General features: G+C 45.7%; 1 protein-coding gene across 1 annotated transcript in view; it reads left to right on the forward strand.

Annotated features, from left to right (window-relative positions):
- Nucleotides 1-14,089, forward strand: part of EPOR (erythropoietin receptor) — a 33,801-nt gene extending 19,712 nt beyond the window's left edge. The window contains exons 7-9 of the mRNA XM_083185226.1: nt 11,069-11,153; nt 11,277-11,364; nt 11,458-14,089. Of these exons, the coding sequence (XP_083041352.1) occupies nt 11,069-11,153; nt 11,277-11,364; nt 11,458-12,096 (812 nt within the window). The 3' untranslated portion in view covers nt 12,097-14,089. The remainder of the gene's footprint in view (nt 1-11,068; nt 11,154-11,276; nt 11,365-11,457) is intronic.
- Nucleotides 14,090-15,660: the final 1,571 nt, after the last annotated feature.

The raw sequence follows: 15,660 nt of genomic DNA on the forward strand, positions 1-15,660 counted from the left end.
ATGACTGGCAAAGGTGTTCATTATTTTATTCTGTAAGTGAAAAGAGGTGTACCCCGCTCACACGTAAATAGGAGGTGATAAGTGTTGAAAGGTTTCTTTTACTCTTCTGTAAAGATGTCTTTCCCTCCACCGAAGGTAAGTTTCAGGGGCCGTACCCTTACTCGCATATCATATATTGCGACAAAGTACATAAAGGTTTCTTTTAAATGCTCAGTATAGACTGTCAGTAATCCAAGAAGGTAATAGCGTGCCACACTCAATGTCAGGACTGTTGTAGAAATCTCATAAAGGTATCTTTTATCCTGTATCCGCTGCTATCAGGGGATGGGCTTTCACAATTTTTGATGTAGGAGAATCATATCCCGAAAAAAAAGGGAATTGTGTATTAAAACACTAGTTAACTCCCAATATGAAGCTCATTTACTGAATGCAATGAGAGAATGAACCCCACATCTCTAATTGGTATCACCAGTGTGTAAATTAAATCAGAAAGGTAAGTAAAACTTTCATTGACTAGTATGCCAGTAGTTAGTTTACCCCTCTCACATACAAAAGGAGGGGTAAAAACCCATAAAGGTATCTTTCTATTATTTTCTAAAGGTCAAAAGGGCTTCAAAACAGGTAGCATACCACACTTACAGTATAGAGGCTGGATATATTCACATAAAAGGTATCTTATTTTTTTTTTTTTTAACAACACTACAAATTGTTATTTACATTTTATTTAGAATTTGAAACATAGAAACATAGAATTTGACGGCAGATAAGAACCACTTGGCCCATCTAGTCTGCCCCTTTTTTAAACATGTTACCTCAAACCACATTTGATCCTTATTTTTTTGTAAGGATATCAATATGCCTATCCCAAGCATGTGTAAATTGTTCTACTGTATTTGCCTCTACCACCTCTGATGGGAGGCTATTCCACTTATCTACTACTCTTTCTTTCCATATTCCAATTATTGCACGCTGCCTTTAAAATCAACACATTTATTTACACATATTACACTTTCTATAAATCAATAATAACGATATACAAATAAAATAAAAGTTAAGTGATCACATGAAAACGTTTGAATATTTTAAAGTAGTAATGAAGGATTGCAACACCCCCTTAATTTTTCTGGCAGGATCCTGTTCCTATTAGGGACTTCACATTTTGGGTCACTGGCCATGGTGGAAGTAGATACTGAGGGACAGTTTTTTTCAATATACCACTCACGATTATTGGGATAGGTCCTGCATCGACGAATTTGCAGAAATGAGAGAGCCCTTTGGAGTGGTGTGTCACAACTGAAGGGCTGGATGAAGTCGTGTGGTGTGTAGCAACCGGAGACGGACCAGAGGAGGAAGGATTAAATCGTGCAGGTTTAATAATAGAATTCATAAATGAAACAATACACACTTAAATACTTTCTTTAAGTGGCAGTTAGTGGTAATAAGAATTGAGCCAGCACGGCACTTTGAAAGAAGCAAAAGTTCATTTAAACAATGACAGTTCAAGCACTGCGGACGGCAGGCTGGGGTCTTGAGAAATGAGTAAATCCGGAAAGAGAATGTACTTGATGGTAATGAGGGATCCTTGAAGACTGAAAGAAGATGGATGATGACAGAAGAATGGGAAGTTGCTTAGAAGCAGACGGCTTGAAGAGCTATAGGCCAGGAAGCTCAGGGATGCAGGCAGAGACCAGACTGTGGAGAGAACTGGCAGCGATGGGGTTAAGCTGAATCGAGACCAACACAGAGCACTGAAGCAAGGCACCAAGTCAGGAGAGGTGAGTCAGAGAGCCGGAGTCAGCTGGGAGCTGTGAACGCCTCTGGAGACTCTTTGTACTGACACTGAACAGGCCTAGGCAGATCCCCTATATCCCTAGAGGGCGGCTGCCATTGGCTGTCAGGTCAGTATGGGCGGAAACCTCAGACAAGGACCAATCTGCTATTTGCCCTTAACCAAGATGGCGGCGCCGGCCTCCCGGCGCCCCTACAGCACATACCGCTACACTTGCCGGCGTCCCACGCTGTCTGCTGCCCACCAGACTGCCGCTGCCTGCTGCCGCTGAACTGGAGACCACTACACGCTAGCCGACGGCGGGCGCGAACGGGTGAGTAGTAAGCCCGCCGCGCACCGCAGCGGCTGCGTGTGACAGTACCCCCCCCTTTCTGGGTGACCCCAGGGCACCTACGCACCTTGTGTGGATTCCTTTGAAAGAATTGTCTCACCAGACGGGGAGCATGGAGATCTGCAGCATCAACCCAGGAATTCTCTTCAGGACCGAATCCAAGCCACTCTACCAGATATTGAAGATGGGTATTGCGGCAACGTGAGTCGATAATGCGCCTCACCTCGAACTCTGTCTCTCTCTCTGAGCCAATCTTGGGGGGTTTAGGCACCTTTTTCTGGTATAAGTTCAATCGCAAAGGTTTCAGAAGAGACACATGGAAAGAATTTGATATCTTTAAGGAAGAAGGGAGCTGTAGTCTGTAGGCCACTGGATTAATAACCTGAGTGATTGGGTACGGCCCGATGAACCGATGGGCCAGCTTCATGGACGGTAACCGAAGGCGTATATGGCGGGTAGACAGCCATACTCGATCTCCAACCTTCAACTTAGGAGCCGCTCTTCTTTTCCTGTCCGCCATCCTTTTATATCGAGCGGATGCTTTGAGGAGAGCAGTATGAACGTCAGACCAGATCTTTGCAAACCGTTGTAGAGAAGAAGCAGCTGCAGGGACTTCGGACAACGATAGCTCTGAGAACTCCGGAGATCGGGGATGCTTGCCAAAGACAGTGAAAAAGGGAGTGGTGCCGGAGGAAGAATGATAAGAATTGTTGTGCGCAAATTCCGCCCAGGGCAGAAGGTCTACCCAGTCGTCTTGAGAGGAAGAGACAAACAAACGAATGAAGGCTTCCAAGTCCTGGTTGACTCGTTCTGTCTGCCCGTTGGTTTGTGGGTGGAAAGCAGTGGAGAACTTGAGCTTGACTTGTACAGCGGAACAGAGAGCCCTCCAAAACTTTGCGACGAACTGCACGCCACGGTCAGATATAATCTCTTTCGGCAATCCATGGAGTTTGAAGATGGTGGAAATGAAGAGCTGAGCCAACACTGGAGCAGAGGGAAGGCCTTTTAATGGGAAGAAGTGCACCATCTTTGAAAACCGGTCAACCACCACCCAAATTGCCGTATGCCCTTTGGAGGGAGGAAGTTCGCAGATAAAGTCCATAGAGAGGTGGGACCATGGTTCTGTTGGTATGGCTAGAGGTAGAAGAGGACCGACAGGAGATGTTCTGGAGGACTTATGCTGAGCGCACTTTACACAGGAGGCGACAAAGCTGGTTACATCGCGACGAATGGTAGGCCACCAGTATGAATGCAACAGGAACATTAAGGTCTTCTGTGCCCCGGTATGCCCTGCGAAACGGGAAGCGTGTGCCCAGGACAGCACTCTCTTACGGAGACTGAGGGGGACGAAAGTCTTGCCTGGTGGAGGTGAAGGCTGGACTGTTACTTGAGCAAAGACCAGAGGGTCGAGGATGGGTCGAGGAGGAGTCTCTAGGTCAGCTGAAGTTTCAAAAGAGCGTGAAAGAGCATCGGCCTTGGCATTCATCGTCCCGGGTCTGAATCTGATTTGAAAGTCGAAGCGTTCGAAAAACATGGCCCAGCGGGCTTGACGAGCTGTAAGACATTGGGCGTGCTTGAGGAATGAGAGATTTTTATGGTCGGAATATACAGTAATCTTATGTCGTGCCCCCTCCAGGAGGTACCGCCACTCCTCCAATGCAGATTTGACTGCCAGTAACTCCTGCTCCCCAATGGGGTAATTCTTCTCTGCTGGAAGAAACTTCTTGGAGAAGAAGGCACAGGGGTGAAGCACCTGGTCCTCCCCTTTCTGCGACAAGATTGCCCCTACCCCCTCTGAGGATGCGTCCACCTCAAGAATAAAGGGTTTGTCGAGGTTTGGCTGGAGAAGAATTGGGGCGGAGACGAAAGCATCCTTAAGTTGTTGGAAGGCTTGGGACGCTTCAGGTGACCACTGACTTGGATCAGACCCCTTACGGGTGAGAGCAGTAAGGGGTGCAGCAAGGGTGGAGAAGTTCCGGATGAAACGACGATAATAGTTTGAAAAGCCCAGGAACCTCTGGATGCCTTTGAGCGTGGTGGGCGCTGTCCAGTCTAAGATGGCTTTTACTTTTTCTGGATCCATCTCTATCCCAGTGCTGGAGAGGATGTGACCAAGAAATGGAATGGAGGTGACCTCAAAGACGCACTTGTCTAGCTTGCAGAACAATTTGTTTTGGCGAAGGCGCCGCAAGACCTCAGTTACTGTTTGCCGATGGAGAAGGAGGTTAGACGAGAAGATGAGGATGTCATCGAGATACACCACAACGGAATGATACAGTAAATCTCGAAATATGTCGTTTACAAATTGTTGGAAGACGGCTGGAGCGTTGCAAAGACCAAATGGCATCACCAGGTATTCGTAGTGGCCGTCTCGGGTGTTGAAAGCCATCTTCCACTCATCTCCAGATCGGATTCGGATCAAGTTGTACGCCCCTCTTAGATCCAATTTAGTAAAGATGGAAGCCCCTCGGATTTTGTCAAATAATTCGGTGATAAGGGGTAAAGGATAGCGGTTTTTGATTGTGATATCGTTCAGGCCCCTGTAGTCGATACACGGCCGGAGGGTTCCGTCTTTTTTTTTTACAAAGAAAAACCCAGCTCCGGCTGGCGAAGTAGATGGGCGGATGAACCCTTTATCCAAGTTTTCACGAATGTAGTCGGACATGACCTTGGTCTCAGGCAGAGACAAGGGGTAGATGCGGCCCCGTGGTGGGAACTTCCCAGGTATCAATTCTATCGGACAGTCCCAGGGACGATGAGGCGGCAGGGTATCGGCACCTCCCTTGCTGAAGACGTCAGAGAAAGAAAGATATGGTGCGGGCAACGACAAGGGTGAAGCTGGAGAAGACGAAAGACTGGGACCTCCTACTTCTTGAGGATTAGTTTGATGGAGTGGAATGACACGAGGCATGCAAGTAGTTAGGCAGTTCGTACCCCAGGCTTTGATCTCCATACTGGTCCAATCAATATGAGGATTATGCTTAGTAAGCCATGGTAGGCCCAGGACTACCTGGTGTGAGGACTGAGGAAGGACAAAAAATTCTAGAGTCTCTTGATGTAAAGCACCCACGAGAACTGTCACTGAATTGGTTTGAAGGGTGATTTGCCCACTGCTGATGCGACTCCCATCTACTGCAGTGAGAACCAACGGATGGGCCAGAGGTTGCACCGTCAAGGAATGTTGAAGGACGAAAGAAGAAGAAAGGAAGTTCCCGGCCGCTCCGGAATCTAGTAGAGCCTGGATCTTGATTTTCCCCTGAGGGCACACAAGGGTAACAGAAATGGTGGGCACAGTAGTAGAGGGAGATGAAAGCAGAACTCCTAACCTGACCTCCCTCGGGGAGGTTAGGAGCGGTCGTTTCCCGGACGCAGTGGACAGGAAGACAGCAGATGAGCGGAAGAACCGCAGTACATGCAAAGATTCTCTCGACGTCTACGAGACTTCTCTTCAAAGGAAAGCCGAGAGCGGTTGATCTGCATGGGTTCATCTGGTGGTGTAGTTGTGGAGGGACTTGGTCTTGGAACAGGAACAGCGTTGGTGGTGAGACGAGGGCGGAGACGATCGGAGCGATTTCTCTCTAGTTGACGCTCCTGCATCCGTAGATCTACTTTGTTGCACAAGGAGATAAGTTCAACCAAAGTAGCAGGAGAGTCACGGGTAGTTAATTCGTCCTTAATACGACCTGCCAGGCCATTCCAGAAGGCGGAGACGAGAGCCTCTTCGTTCCATTTTAATTCTGAAGCCAGAGTCTGGAACTGCACAACATATTGTCCCACTGAACGACTGCCCTGGCGAATCCTCAGGATCTCAGTAGCGGCAGAAGACACTCTGCCCGGTTCGTCGAAGATGCGACGGAAAGAGGTAATGAAAGCTTCATAGTCATTGAGCAGGGGATCAGCGCGTTCCCAAAGAGGGGACACCCAGTCCAGAGCTGACCCTGCCAGGAGAGACACAATATATGCCACCTTTGCCTTGGAGGTAGGAAAGTGAGAAGACTGCAAGGTGAAATGAACATCGCATTGGTTCAAAAACCCACGGCATCCTCTCGGTGAACCATCATATTTGCTGGGGGTTGGTAATTGCATATGATGAGGAACCACGGGTCCAGGTGTAGGGACAGGGACTGGAACCTCTGGTGCTGAAGCCACAGAAACTGAGGGAGCCGCCTGAGGCGGAGCCAAGGCCTGAAGAAATTGAGCCACTTGACGTTGGGTAGCCTCTACTTGCTCCAGACGAGCCATGATGCTGTGGAGTGCGTCCGCCATGGAAGCCTGTTCTTCACCCGACTCCATCGGGTCAGTACAAACTGTCACAACTGAAGGGCTGGATGAAGTCGTGTGGTGTGTAGCAACCGGAGACGGACCAGAGGAGGAAGGATTAAATCGTGCAGGTTTAATAATAGAATTCATAAATGAAACAATACACACTTAAATACTTTCTTTAAGTGGCAGTTAGTGGTAATAAGAATTGAGCCAGCACGGCACTTTGAAAGAAGCAAAAGTTCATTTAAACAATGACAGTTCAAGCACTGCGGACGGCAGGCTGGGGTCTTGAGAAATGAGTAAATCCGGAAAGAGAATGTACTTGATGGTAATGAGGGATCCTTGAAGACTGAAAGAAGATGGATGATGACAGAAGAATGGGAAGTTGCTTGGAAGCAGACGGCTTGAAGAGCTATAGGCCAGGAAGCTCAGGGATGCAGGCAGAGACCAGACTGTGGAGAGAACTGGCAGCGATGGGGTTAAGCTGAATCGAGACCAACACAGAGCACTGAAGCAAGGCACCAAGTCAGGAGAGGTGAGTCAGAGAGCCGGAGTCAGCTGGGAGCTGTGAACGCCTCTGGAGACTCTTTGTACTGACACTGAACAGGCCTAGGCAGATCCCCTATATCCCTAGAGGGCGGCTGCCAGGTCAGTATGGGCGGAAACCTCAGACAAGGACCAATCTGCTATTTGCCCTTAACCAAGATGGCGGCGCCGGCCTCCCGGCGCCCCTACAGCACATACCGCTACACTTGCCGGCGTCCCACGCTGTCTGCTGCCCACCAGACTGCCGCTGCCTGCTGCCGCTGAACTGGAGACCACTACACGCTAGCCGACGGCGGGCGCGAACGGGTGAGTAGTAAGCCCGCCGCGCACCGCAGCGGCTGCGTGTGACATGGTGTCTGCTGGTACTTGAATAAAAGTTGTTCCACATGAAATGGCAGAGTCACGTGGCCAGGCTGACAGTTGCGAAAGTCCCGGACTACCGGGTGATGCGGCCAGTCCGCCCAGCCACAGAACGGGATCAGGGGAGCTTGGTGGGTAATTGGAACACACCTAAAAGAGGGTGCTGTCACGCCAAGTCGAAAACAATGTTTTAGGGGAAAACCCCCAGTAATACAAGTAGCATGATTTCTCCCGATCAGAGTCACGTGACATTAAGAACGGTGTCACGTGATCGGAATGTCAGAATGAAAAAATGCAATTTATGTGTAAATAATATGATTTTTTTTATAGTTTAACCTTATGTCTGCCTTCTATTGTTTACTTTTTATTCTTGAATGCTGAGGAGAGTTATTTCTCTGGATAATTGGGTGTATTTACACAGCGTGCACTGCCATTACAAACCACTGCAGTAATCAGTGGCCATATTGGCCTAAGGTATAAATATAGTGATCTAACGCAGAGAAGGATACCTTTGGAAAAAGCTGAGTACCCCCCAGCGAGCCAAAGACACCCCACTTCAACCACTATTGCAACTGTGGACCGCCACCATCGGATACCTGAACCAGGACTTTCTTTGGACACATTTCATGTGGAACAACTTTTATTCAAGTACAAGCAGACACCACTCCAAAGGGCTCCCTCATTTCTGCAAATTCATCGGTGCAGGAGTCCAATGTTCCCTCTAATTTTACGAAGGCTGTGTGCGGCAAAAGATTTTGGCTGTGCAACTTTGGAAGGAAATTAAAAAATTTTGTGTTAACTTTACTTCAAATGATATTAAACATTTAAACATTCAAAACACAGCACACAATGTAGTTAATGGGTGAAACACACATTAATTGAGTCCACAACTGCAAAAAGGGACCACTGCTGCTTAGTACACTCTGTTGTAATGTCTGTGCGCACGCTCGTCGAGTTGTGTGCGCGCGCACGTGCGCACAGCTTAGAGGGAACACTGTGCAGGACCTGTCCCAATAAAAAACTATCCCTCAGCATCTACTTCACCAATTGCCAGTGTCCCAAAATTGCACTTTGTTTTCTTTTCCGCATTAAACCACGTTGGGAAAATCACCATCAATCAAATCCAGCAAAGGATCAGTGACTTTTGACACATAAAATGAAAGTCTTTTGTTTATTTATTCTCTGTAATTGAGAACATCTAGACCAGGGGTTCTCAAACTCGGTCCTCAGGACCCCACGCAGTTCACATTTACCAGGTGCATTAATTACTCATTGACACATTTAAAAATATCCACAGGTGGCGCTAATTATTTCACTTGTGATTCTGTGAGGAGACCTGGAAGACCTGCACCGTGTGGGGTCCTGAAGACCGAGTTTGAGAACGTGTGCACTAGACCAATCCCATTATCATAGATACATCTAGTAGTGAGACACTACAACAGTCCTGTTGCAATAGAGACATCTAGTAGATATTAGCATAGAAAGGCAGGACCAGGCTTATTACTATAACAATATTATGTACTGCTGTAATACTGGGTAGAATGACTGCAACCAAGAACTGAGGAAATACAAAGTTACCTGGACCTTCATCAGATGGCCTAAATTAAAATATTAGTTGCAGTAAACCAATAAATAAAATAGTAAAACAAATGTCTAGAAGGGTATAATGTGCGATTCTGGCGATACGGCTAGATTTAGGTTGTTTTCCCCTTAAAAGGAAATTCTGCTTTAAATCTAGCATCTTTATTGAGATATTCACATAGGGACCAGCAAATCAGATTACAGATGGGCTCATACAGGCTGGACCATACAGTTTCAAAGGTGTCAGTAACAGGCAATAGAGTCACCCACTTGCCATTATTTATTTTGGATGTTGCAATTTCAACTAATGCACAAAAATTAGGGTGGCTCCATCCCAGGTATCCAGGGACTGAGCATTTTTCAATCGCGAACTGAATCACAGACTGAAAAAATGCACCAGCATTTGCCACCCTAGTAGAAGCAATTTCTACCAAGTTTACTGGATGTAAGGAGATCTGAGTGCTCAACCAATGCACCAGAGAGTAGCTGCCAGGAAGAAGAGACAGGAGCCTTACCATGAGGTGGGAAAATGTGTGCTTAGGAAGGGCAGTTCCGTCTCCTATTGGTTCTATCAAATGTGTGTATTTATTTATTAAAGCTTAACCTCTTACTGACCATTTAAATTCACATTAGTTAATTATGTTTGATCCATCTTATACTAATGGTTCCCAACCATGGTTCTCAAGAATCTCTAACACTCTAGATTCTTAGAATAGCCATACTTGAGCAAAGGTGGCTTAATTCCTACCTCGATTATTTTGATTTAACTACCTGTGTTTAAGAGTGGCTATCACTAAAACCAAAGTTGTAAAACACTGCCCTATTGCATCTCATACCACCCAACATGACCCTCTCCAGGAGGGACACAATGCTCTGTTTCTGGATGTCCCCCTTAATGTATGATTGCCATCACCTGTGTTGATCAGGTTAATGGATAAGGAAGGTTTTTCAACACAGGTGATGGCAATCATACATTAAGGGGGACGTCCAGAAACAGGACTGCAGGGGCCTCTTTTATTTAACTAAAGGTGCCCATACACGTACCAATTACCCGGTACTTTTTGTGCTAAAATAGCATTGTTGTGCATATGTTGTGCATGGGATGCAATGCTATTTTAGCACAAAAAGTACCGGGTAATTGGTACGTGTATGGGCACCTTTATTTATTAAAGATATTGGGATGGGAATACTCAGCAAAGTTTCCACCTTTGGAAACTGAGCAGAGTAAATAGAACAATCGGGGATGTCTCCGTGCTTCAGAGCGATCTTAATAAACTAGAAGAGTGGGCAAATTGGAAAATTATGTTCAATGTGGATAAATGCAAGGTTATGCACCTTGGGAGACATAACCAGTGTGCTTGTTATAACCTAAGCGGGAGGCATTGGGTAAATCAGAACTGGAAAAGGACCTAGGAGTCCAAATTGATAACAAACTGGGGTGTAGTGCTCAATGTCATATAGCAACAAATGAGGCCAACAGGATAGTAGCCTGTATAAGAAGGGTTATGGATACTAGGGACTCATGTAGTTGTGCCACTCTACAAAGCATTGGTTAGACCACAACTAGAATACGGAGTACAACTCTGGGCCCAGCACTATAAAAAGGACAACATAGAACTGGAAAAAGAGCATCAAAGCTAATAAAATGGTTGGAGAATTTAAGCTATGAAGACAGCTTGGCCAAATTGGGATTATTTATGCTGGAAAAGAGATGTTTAATGGGAAACATACTAAACATGTACAAATATATCAGGGGCCAATATAAGGAACTGTCAGGCAACCTAACCAAGGTTAAACTCTTTATTCAGTCTTTGCTACTACAGTATGTGACTCTGGGCCTTATTCTAGTTCACTCTTTCTGACAAAATCCTTCTTAGATGGACAAAACCATGTGCACTGCAGGGGGGCAGATGTAAAATGTGCAGAGATAATTAGATGTGGGTGAGTTATTTTGTTTCTGTGCAGGGTAAATACTGACTGCTTTATTTTTACACTGCAATATAGATCTCAGTTTGAAGTAAAACCCCACCCAAATCTAATTATTTCTGCACAAGTAACATCTGCCCCACCTGCAGTGCACATGGTTTTGTCCATATAAGAAGGAATTTGTCAGAAAGAGTGAACTAGAATAAGGCCCTATGTAACATTGATTATGGAGGAGAGAACAAGTGACTAATAAGTTATATCCCGTTTACCAGGTGATATTCTCCACATCGTGTTATTTGTCGTTGCCGGCTTGATACCAGTTGCCGCAATCATCCTGGTGTCCATATACCATGGAAGGTAAGGGAACTTCTCATTGTAGCATATTAGTTGCAAAATGACAAATATAATAATAAGCTACATAGTACAAATCAATATGACTCGTACCCGTTAATATAATATATTTAATTTCAAACTCCTAAGGTTCCTCAAGAAAAAGGCTTGGCCAGAAGTCCCCTCCCCGGAGCATCACTTTAAAGAACTTTACACAACCCACAAAGGAAATTTTAAGGTAACGATGAGATCCCTTGCTGAATGTGGTGCATTTGTGTTGTCCTCTCCACCTAAGGTTTGCTCGCTGATGTGTTTTATTATTTGCATGCAGCTGTGGTTAGACCAGACGGACTCTTACCTCATGTGGATCACCAGGAGTATCTTTGATGAAGGCCCCATCTCTTCTGTGGAAGTGCTCTCTGAGCTCCCTAACGCAGCGCCGTTGCTCCCGCCTTCTGTACAACTGCCGCCCAAGGACAGTTATGTCAGTTTGGATGAAAATATGATGCCCCACTTCTCCTCGTGGGTGGTATCTCAGAGGCAAATCCAGACAATGAGGGAACTGCCCAGCACTGAAGCTGTGCCAAGTCAGGAGAAGACCTTCAGGCCAGAGGCAAGACCAAAAGAGCTTGGTCCACTGGAGGAAACCCGTGTTGAGGAACCTGCTGTGGATGAAGGCAAAAGAGAGCTTCCTAACCGGGTGCCTGGTTGTACGAACATTGTCAGGGGGGACTCTCTGAATTCCGAGGAGGGCAAGCAGAGCCCAGGATCCAGCTTTGAGTATACAGTCCTGGAGACATGTGATGGTCTTTTATCACCAAGAACGCGTTCCATCCCTCAGCGGCAGCCACTGAAGTATGCATATCTTCTTATGTCAGACTCTGGGGATGAAACTCCGCCATTGTCTTCAACTTTTTACCAGAACAGCCCCTGTGCCCAATTCCTATCCCCGGTCTACACCCAGTGCTAGAAACTGTGCTTCATCATGGAAAGAGAAGTCATGGACAAGCCCTCTTACACTTTAGCCAAGCAAGGCCCCAGGTGACATATTTAGAGATTGAGGAGATAAAAAAAGGTTGATGACCAGAGTTTGTGGACATTGAGACTTAACGTGGATTGTAAATATAGTAACACTATGAGGACTTTGTATAATGGTAGGACAATGGGCTATTTACCTTGAAATAGTCTTTCTTTATCCTGTCACCATTTTCCTGCCCCCATTTTCAAAGCGATTCTACGTCTTACGTTAATGAGCATGGAGTGGGCATGGCTAGCTTAACACCACAGTGAAATGCTCAATTTATTGAATACAGAACTAACTTTGGGGGAGATGTATGAAGGGAGAAGTGAGCCAGAGGAGAAGTGGCTCATGGCGACCAATCAGCACTGAAGTAACATCTATAATTTGCATACTATAAAATTATATAGAGCAGCTGATTGGTTGCCATGGGCCACTTCTCCTCCCTTATCACTGCTTCATACATCTACCCCATAATTCTGTTCTACGTTCTTAAAAAAATAGTATGAGGACAGACAAAAAATGTCTGCTTTCATACTGCAAAGGAACAAACACTAAGGGAGAAAAGTGTTTTTCTATCATAGTCTAAGAAAAAGACCAAAAAATGCTTTTCAATAGAATTTTTGTATAAAAATTTAAAATCATATCCTCAAATGATATGTTCAGATCCCATCCCTTTTATAGAATACAACCACTGCATCAATTGCTTATTACTGCCGGACATTTATGTACAAATTTTGTGACCCTTTGCCAAATCTCTGGCCGCCCCCCCCTTCCCCCATAATACTTCCTAGTTGTCAGCGGTTTTGCTTGTTGCCACTGGATCCCCCACCCCGCGCCGTGGGGCTGCTGTCCCGGCGGGGGCTACTGTTCACGTCTACCCCTTTATACTATTGAAAATGTCTCTCCCAAGATGGCAGCTGCCTCTAGCCTCCTTATTAACTGTCTCCTCTGAGGAGACAGCCATTTTGAGAGGGGGATCTCTCCCATGGAGTGCCCCCCGGACAGCGGCTACTCTTTACTGCACTGACAGTGGCGTTGCGGCTCAGGACTGTTTCTCCCACAGTACCCCATGTGGTCTGTGGGGCGCTGTTACGACCCCATTGATTGTGGTCATTGAATGTTGTTCTGAAGATAGATTCCTTCTGCTACAGACATAGACACTGGATAGAGGACAGTATCTTTAACCATTGTTAAACACTATACCTTCCACTCGTAGGCCGAGATGAACCAAGCTTAGAGGACCTGGGGAATGTGCTGTACCCCCCACTCCGCCTCTATGCATCCTCTCATCACCGTCATCCGTGCACAGAGTACAAGTCATGGGTCACCCTGCGTACCCATCATGCTTAGCCAGTGTCTAGTCACGTATAGCAGCTGAGCCCACAAAATGGCCGCATCAGTCATGTGCATCTGTGGATGCTGCTGAGACCTCGGCTTAGAGACCATCCCTTTGACAGCATATACATAAATGTCTATCGGTGACACATTACCGGTACATTAGCTATACTGTATATATAAAAACAGGCTGTTATATCTTCTACAGCAAAGAATGGAATAATCCCAAGAACGCAATACACAAGTCATGTTTATAAATGCAGAAGTTCCTACAAATAAACAGTGAGGTAATCACTTCAGTGTGCAAAATATTGTCTATTATAAGTAACAATGCCTTATACATAGATTAATGTGGATATTAGAGAGCAGCCCGTAGCTAGTGCTTGTATATGGCTGGTAATCGTTTGTGTGCCTACCATTTGCACAGACGTAGGCTCCTGCCTGCACCCACAGTCTTGCCATGTAAATATCCCCCTCCGATCCTGCTTATAAGGCTGCAGACTATGTACAGGCTATGGGACATATCTCCTTGCTAATATGTGGACGTTCTGTGTTTTTGTTTTGTATTTTTATAAAAACATTTTGTAATAAACATTTTTATTTTTTACCGAAGGTGCATTTATTTGTGTAATTATACTGTGATAAGTGAGGAGGCAGAGGATGTTCTCTATTATACACAGGCTGGGATGTACTACTGGGAAAATGCTGTAAAAACACTGTTTTGTGCATTTCACATATTTACTATGGGCATAATTCAGACCTGATAACAGGACAAATTTGTTCTTAAAATGGGCAAAACCATGCTGTGCTGCTTGTGGGGCAGATGTAACATGTGCAGAGAGATTTAAAATAAAGAGATTATTCTAATATCAAAAAATATTACAATTGCATCTTATACTTATGCTGTTCTACTATTACATTGGACCAGTGACCTTTTTCAACTTGCGGCACACCAATCAAAATGACCAAGGCACACCATTAGATTCCCACAGGAAAAAAATGGGTACTTGTTTCCTAGCACGGCGCCCATCGCATTGTATACCATAAGACTAAATATGGTATGCGATGCGACGCGATGTTGTACAATAAAAAATTGTATGCCATACAATGCGATGGTATACGATTTTTTATTGTACAACCACCCAGATGGGTCCTTACAATGTTAAATGCCCCCCCCCCCACTATCAACGGCGGCGGTATGTGTCCCCCGACCTTTTCATACCCCCACTATCCACGTCAGCGTGGAGTCGATTTTATATAGTGTGGCGAGCGCAGTGAGCCACAAAGCTCGAAGCGTAGCGAGCGCAGCGAGGGGACGCGGAATACATGTAAAGTAATACGCATCGCTTGCCACACTATCTAAAATCAACTCCACGCCGACGTGGATAGTGGGGGTATGAAAAAGATGGAGGACGCGTACCGCCGCCCCTTGCGGGCTCGCTGCGCTCGTCACGCTTCGGGTTCGTGTTTATAGTGGGGGTGGCGTGTGGGTGCATTTAACATTGTAAGCACCCATTAGGGTGCTTATACAATAAAAAAATCGCATCGCAGCGCATGCATCGTATGCGGCTATGTGGCATGCGATGCGATGGCATAAGATGAAAAAATTGGGCGCCGTGCTAGGAAACAAATACCAAAAAATGCATTGGCCCCACAGGAAAAAACAAACCCATTGGCCCCATTATGTAAAAAAAAAAAAAAAAAAAACTAGTGTTGACATCTCTAGCGCTGTGGGCACACTGTGCGAAAAGCTCAAGGCACACTAGTGGACTAATGAAAAATGCTGCACTACACAGTAGCGGCGACTATTTCGTTGACAGCACAGTAGTACCTGGTCTCTGTCTGTAGAGGGCGCCCCATGCTTTTGTATGGGGAAAACTGAAAAGGATCCACAGAAAAACAAGATGATATAAATTTCCTGCAACTTTAACAGGACGTCGACCTTCCTATTTGACCTAATGCTTGTGTCGTCCTTCCGACTAAGTTGACCATAGCCACGTCAACCTATTTCATGTGTCGAACCAAGCCCTGTCTACTTTTAGTGGTCCACCTTATGTATGTCAACTTTCATAGTGTTGTCCTAGCAACCATATCCCGTTCAGATGATCTCCACAGACTTGTATTAAGATATTTCCGTAACCTCCCCCCCACTAAATTTGAATACTTAAATAACTCCAA

Source organism: Crinia signifera, chromosome 4 (assembly GCF_055691185.1).
Source record: "Crinia signifera chromosome 4, ASM5569118v1, whole genome shotgun sequence".
NCBI classification, from domain to species: Eukaryota; Metazoa; Chordata; class Amphibia; order Anura; family Myobatrachidae; genus Crinia; species Crinia signifera.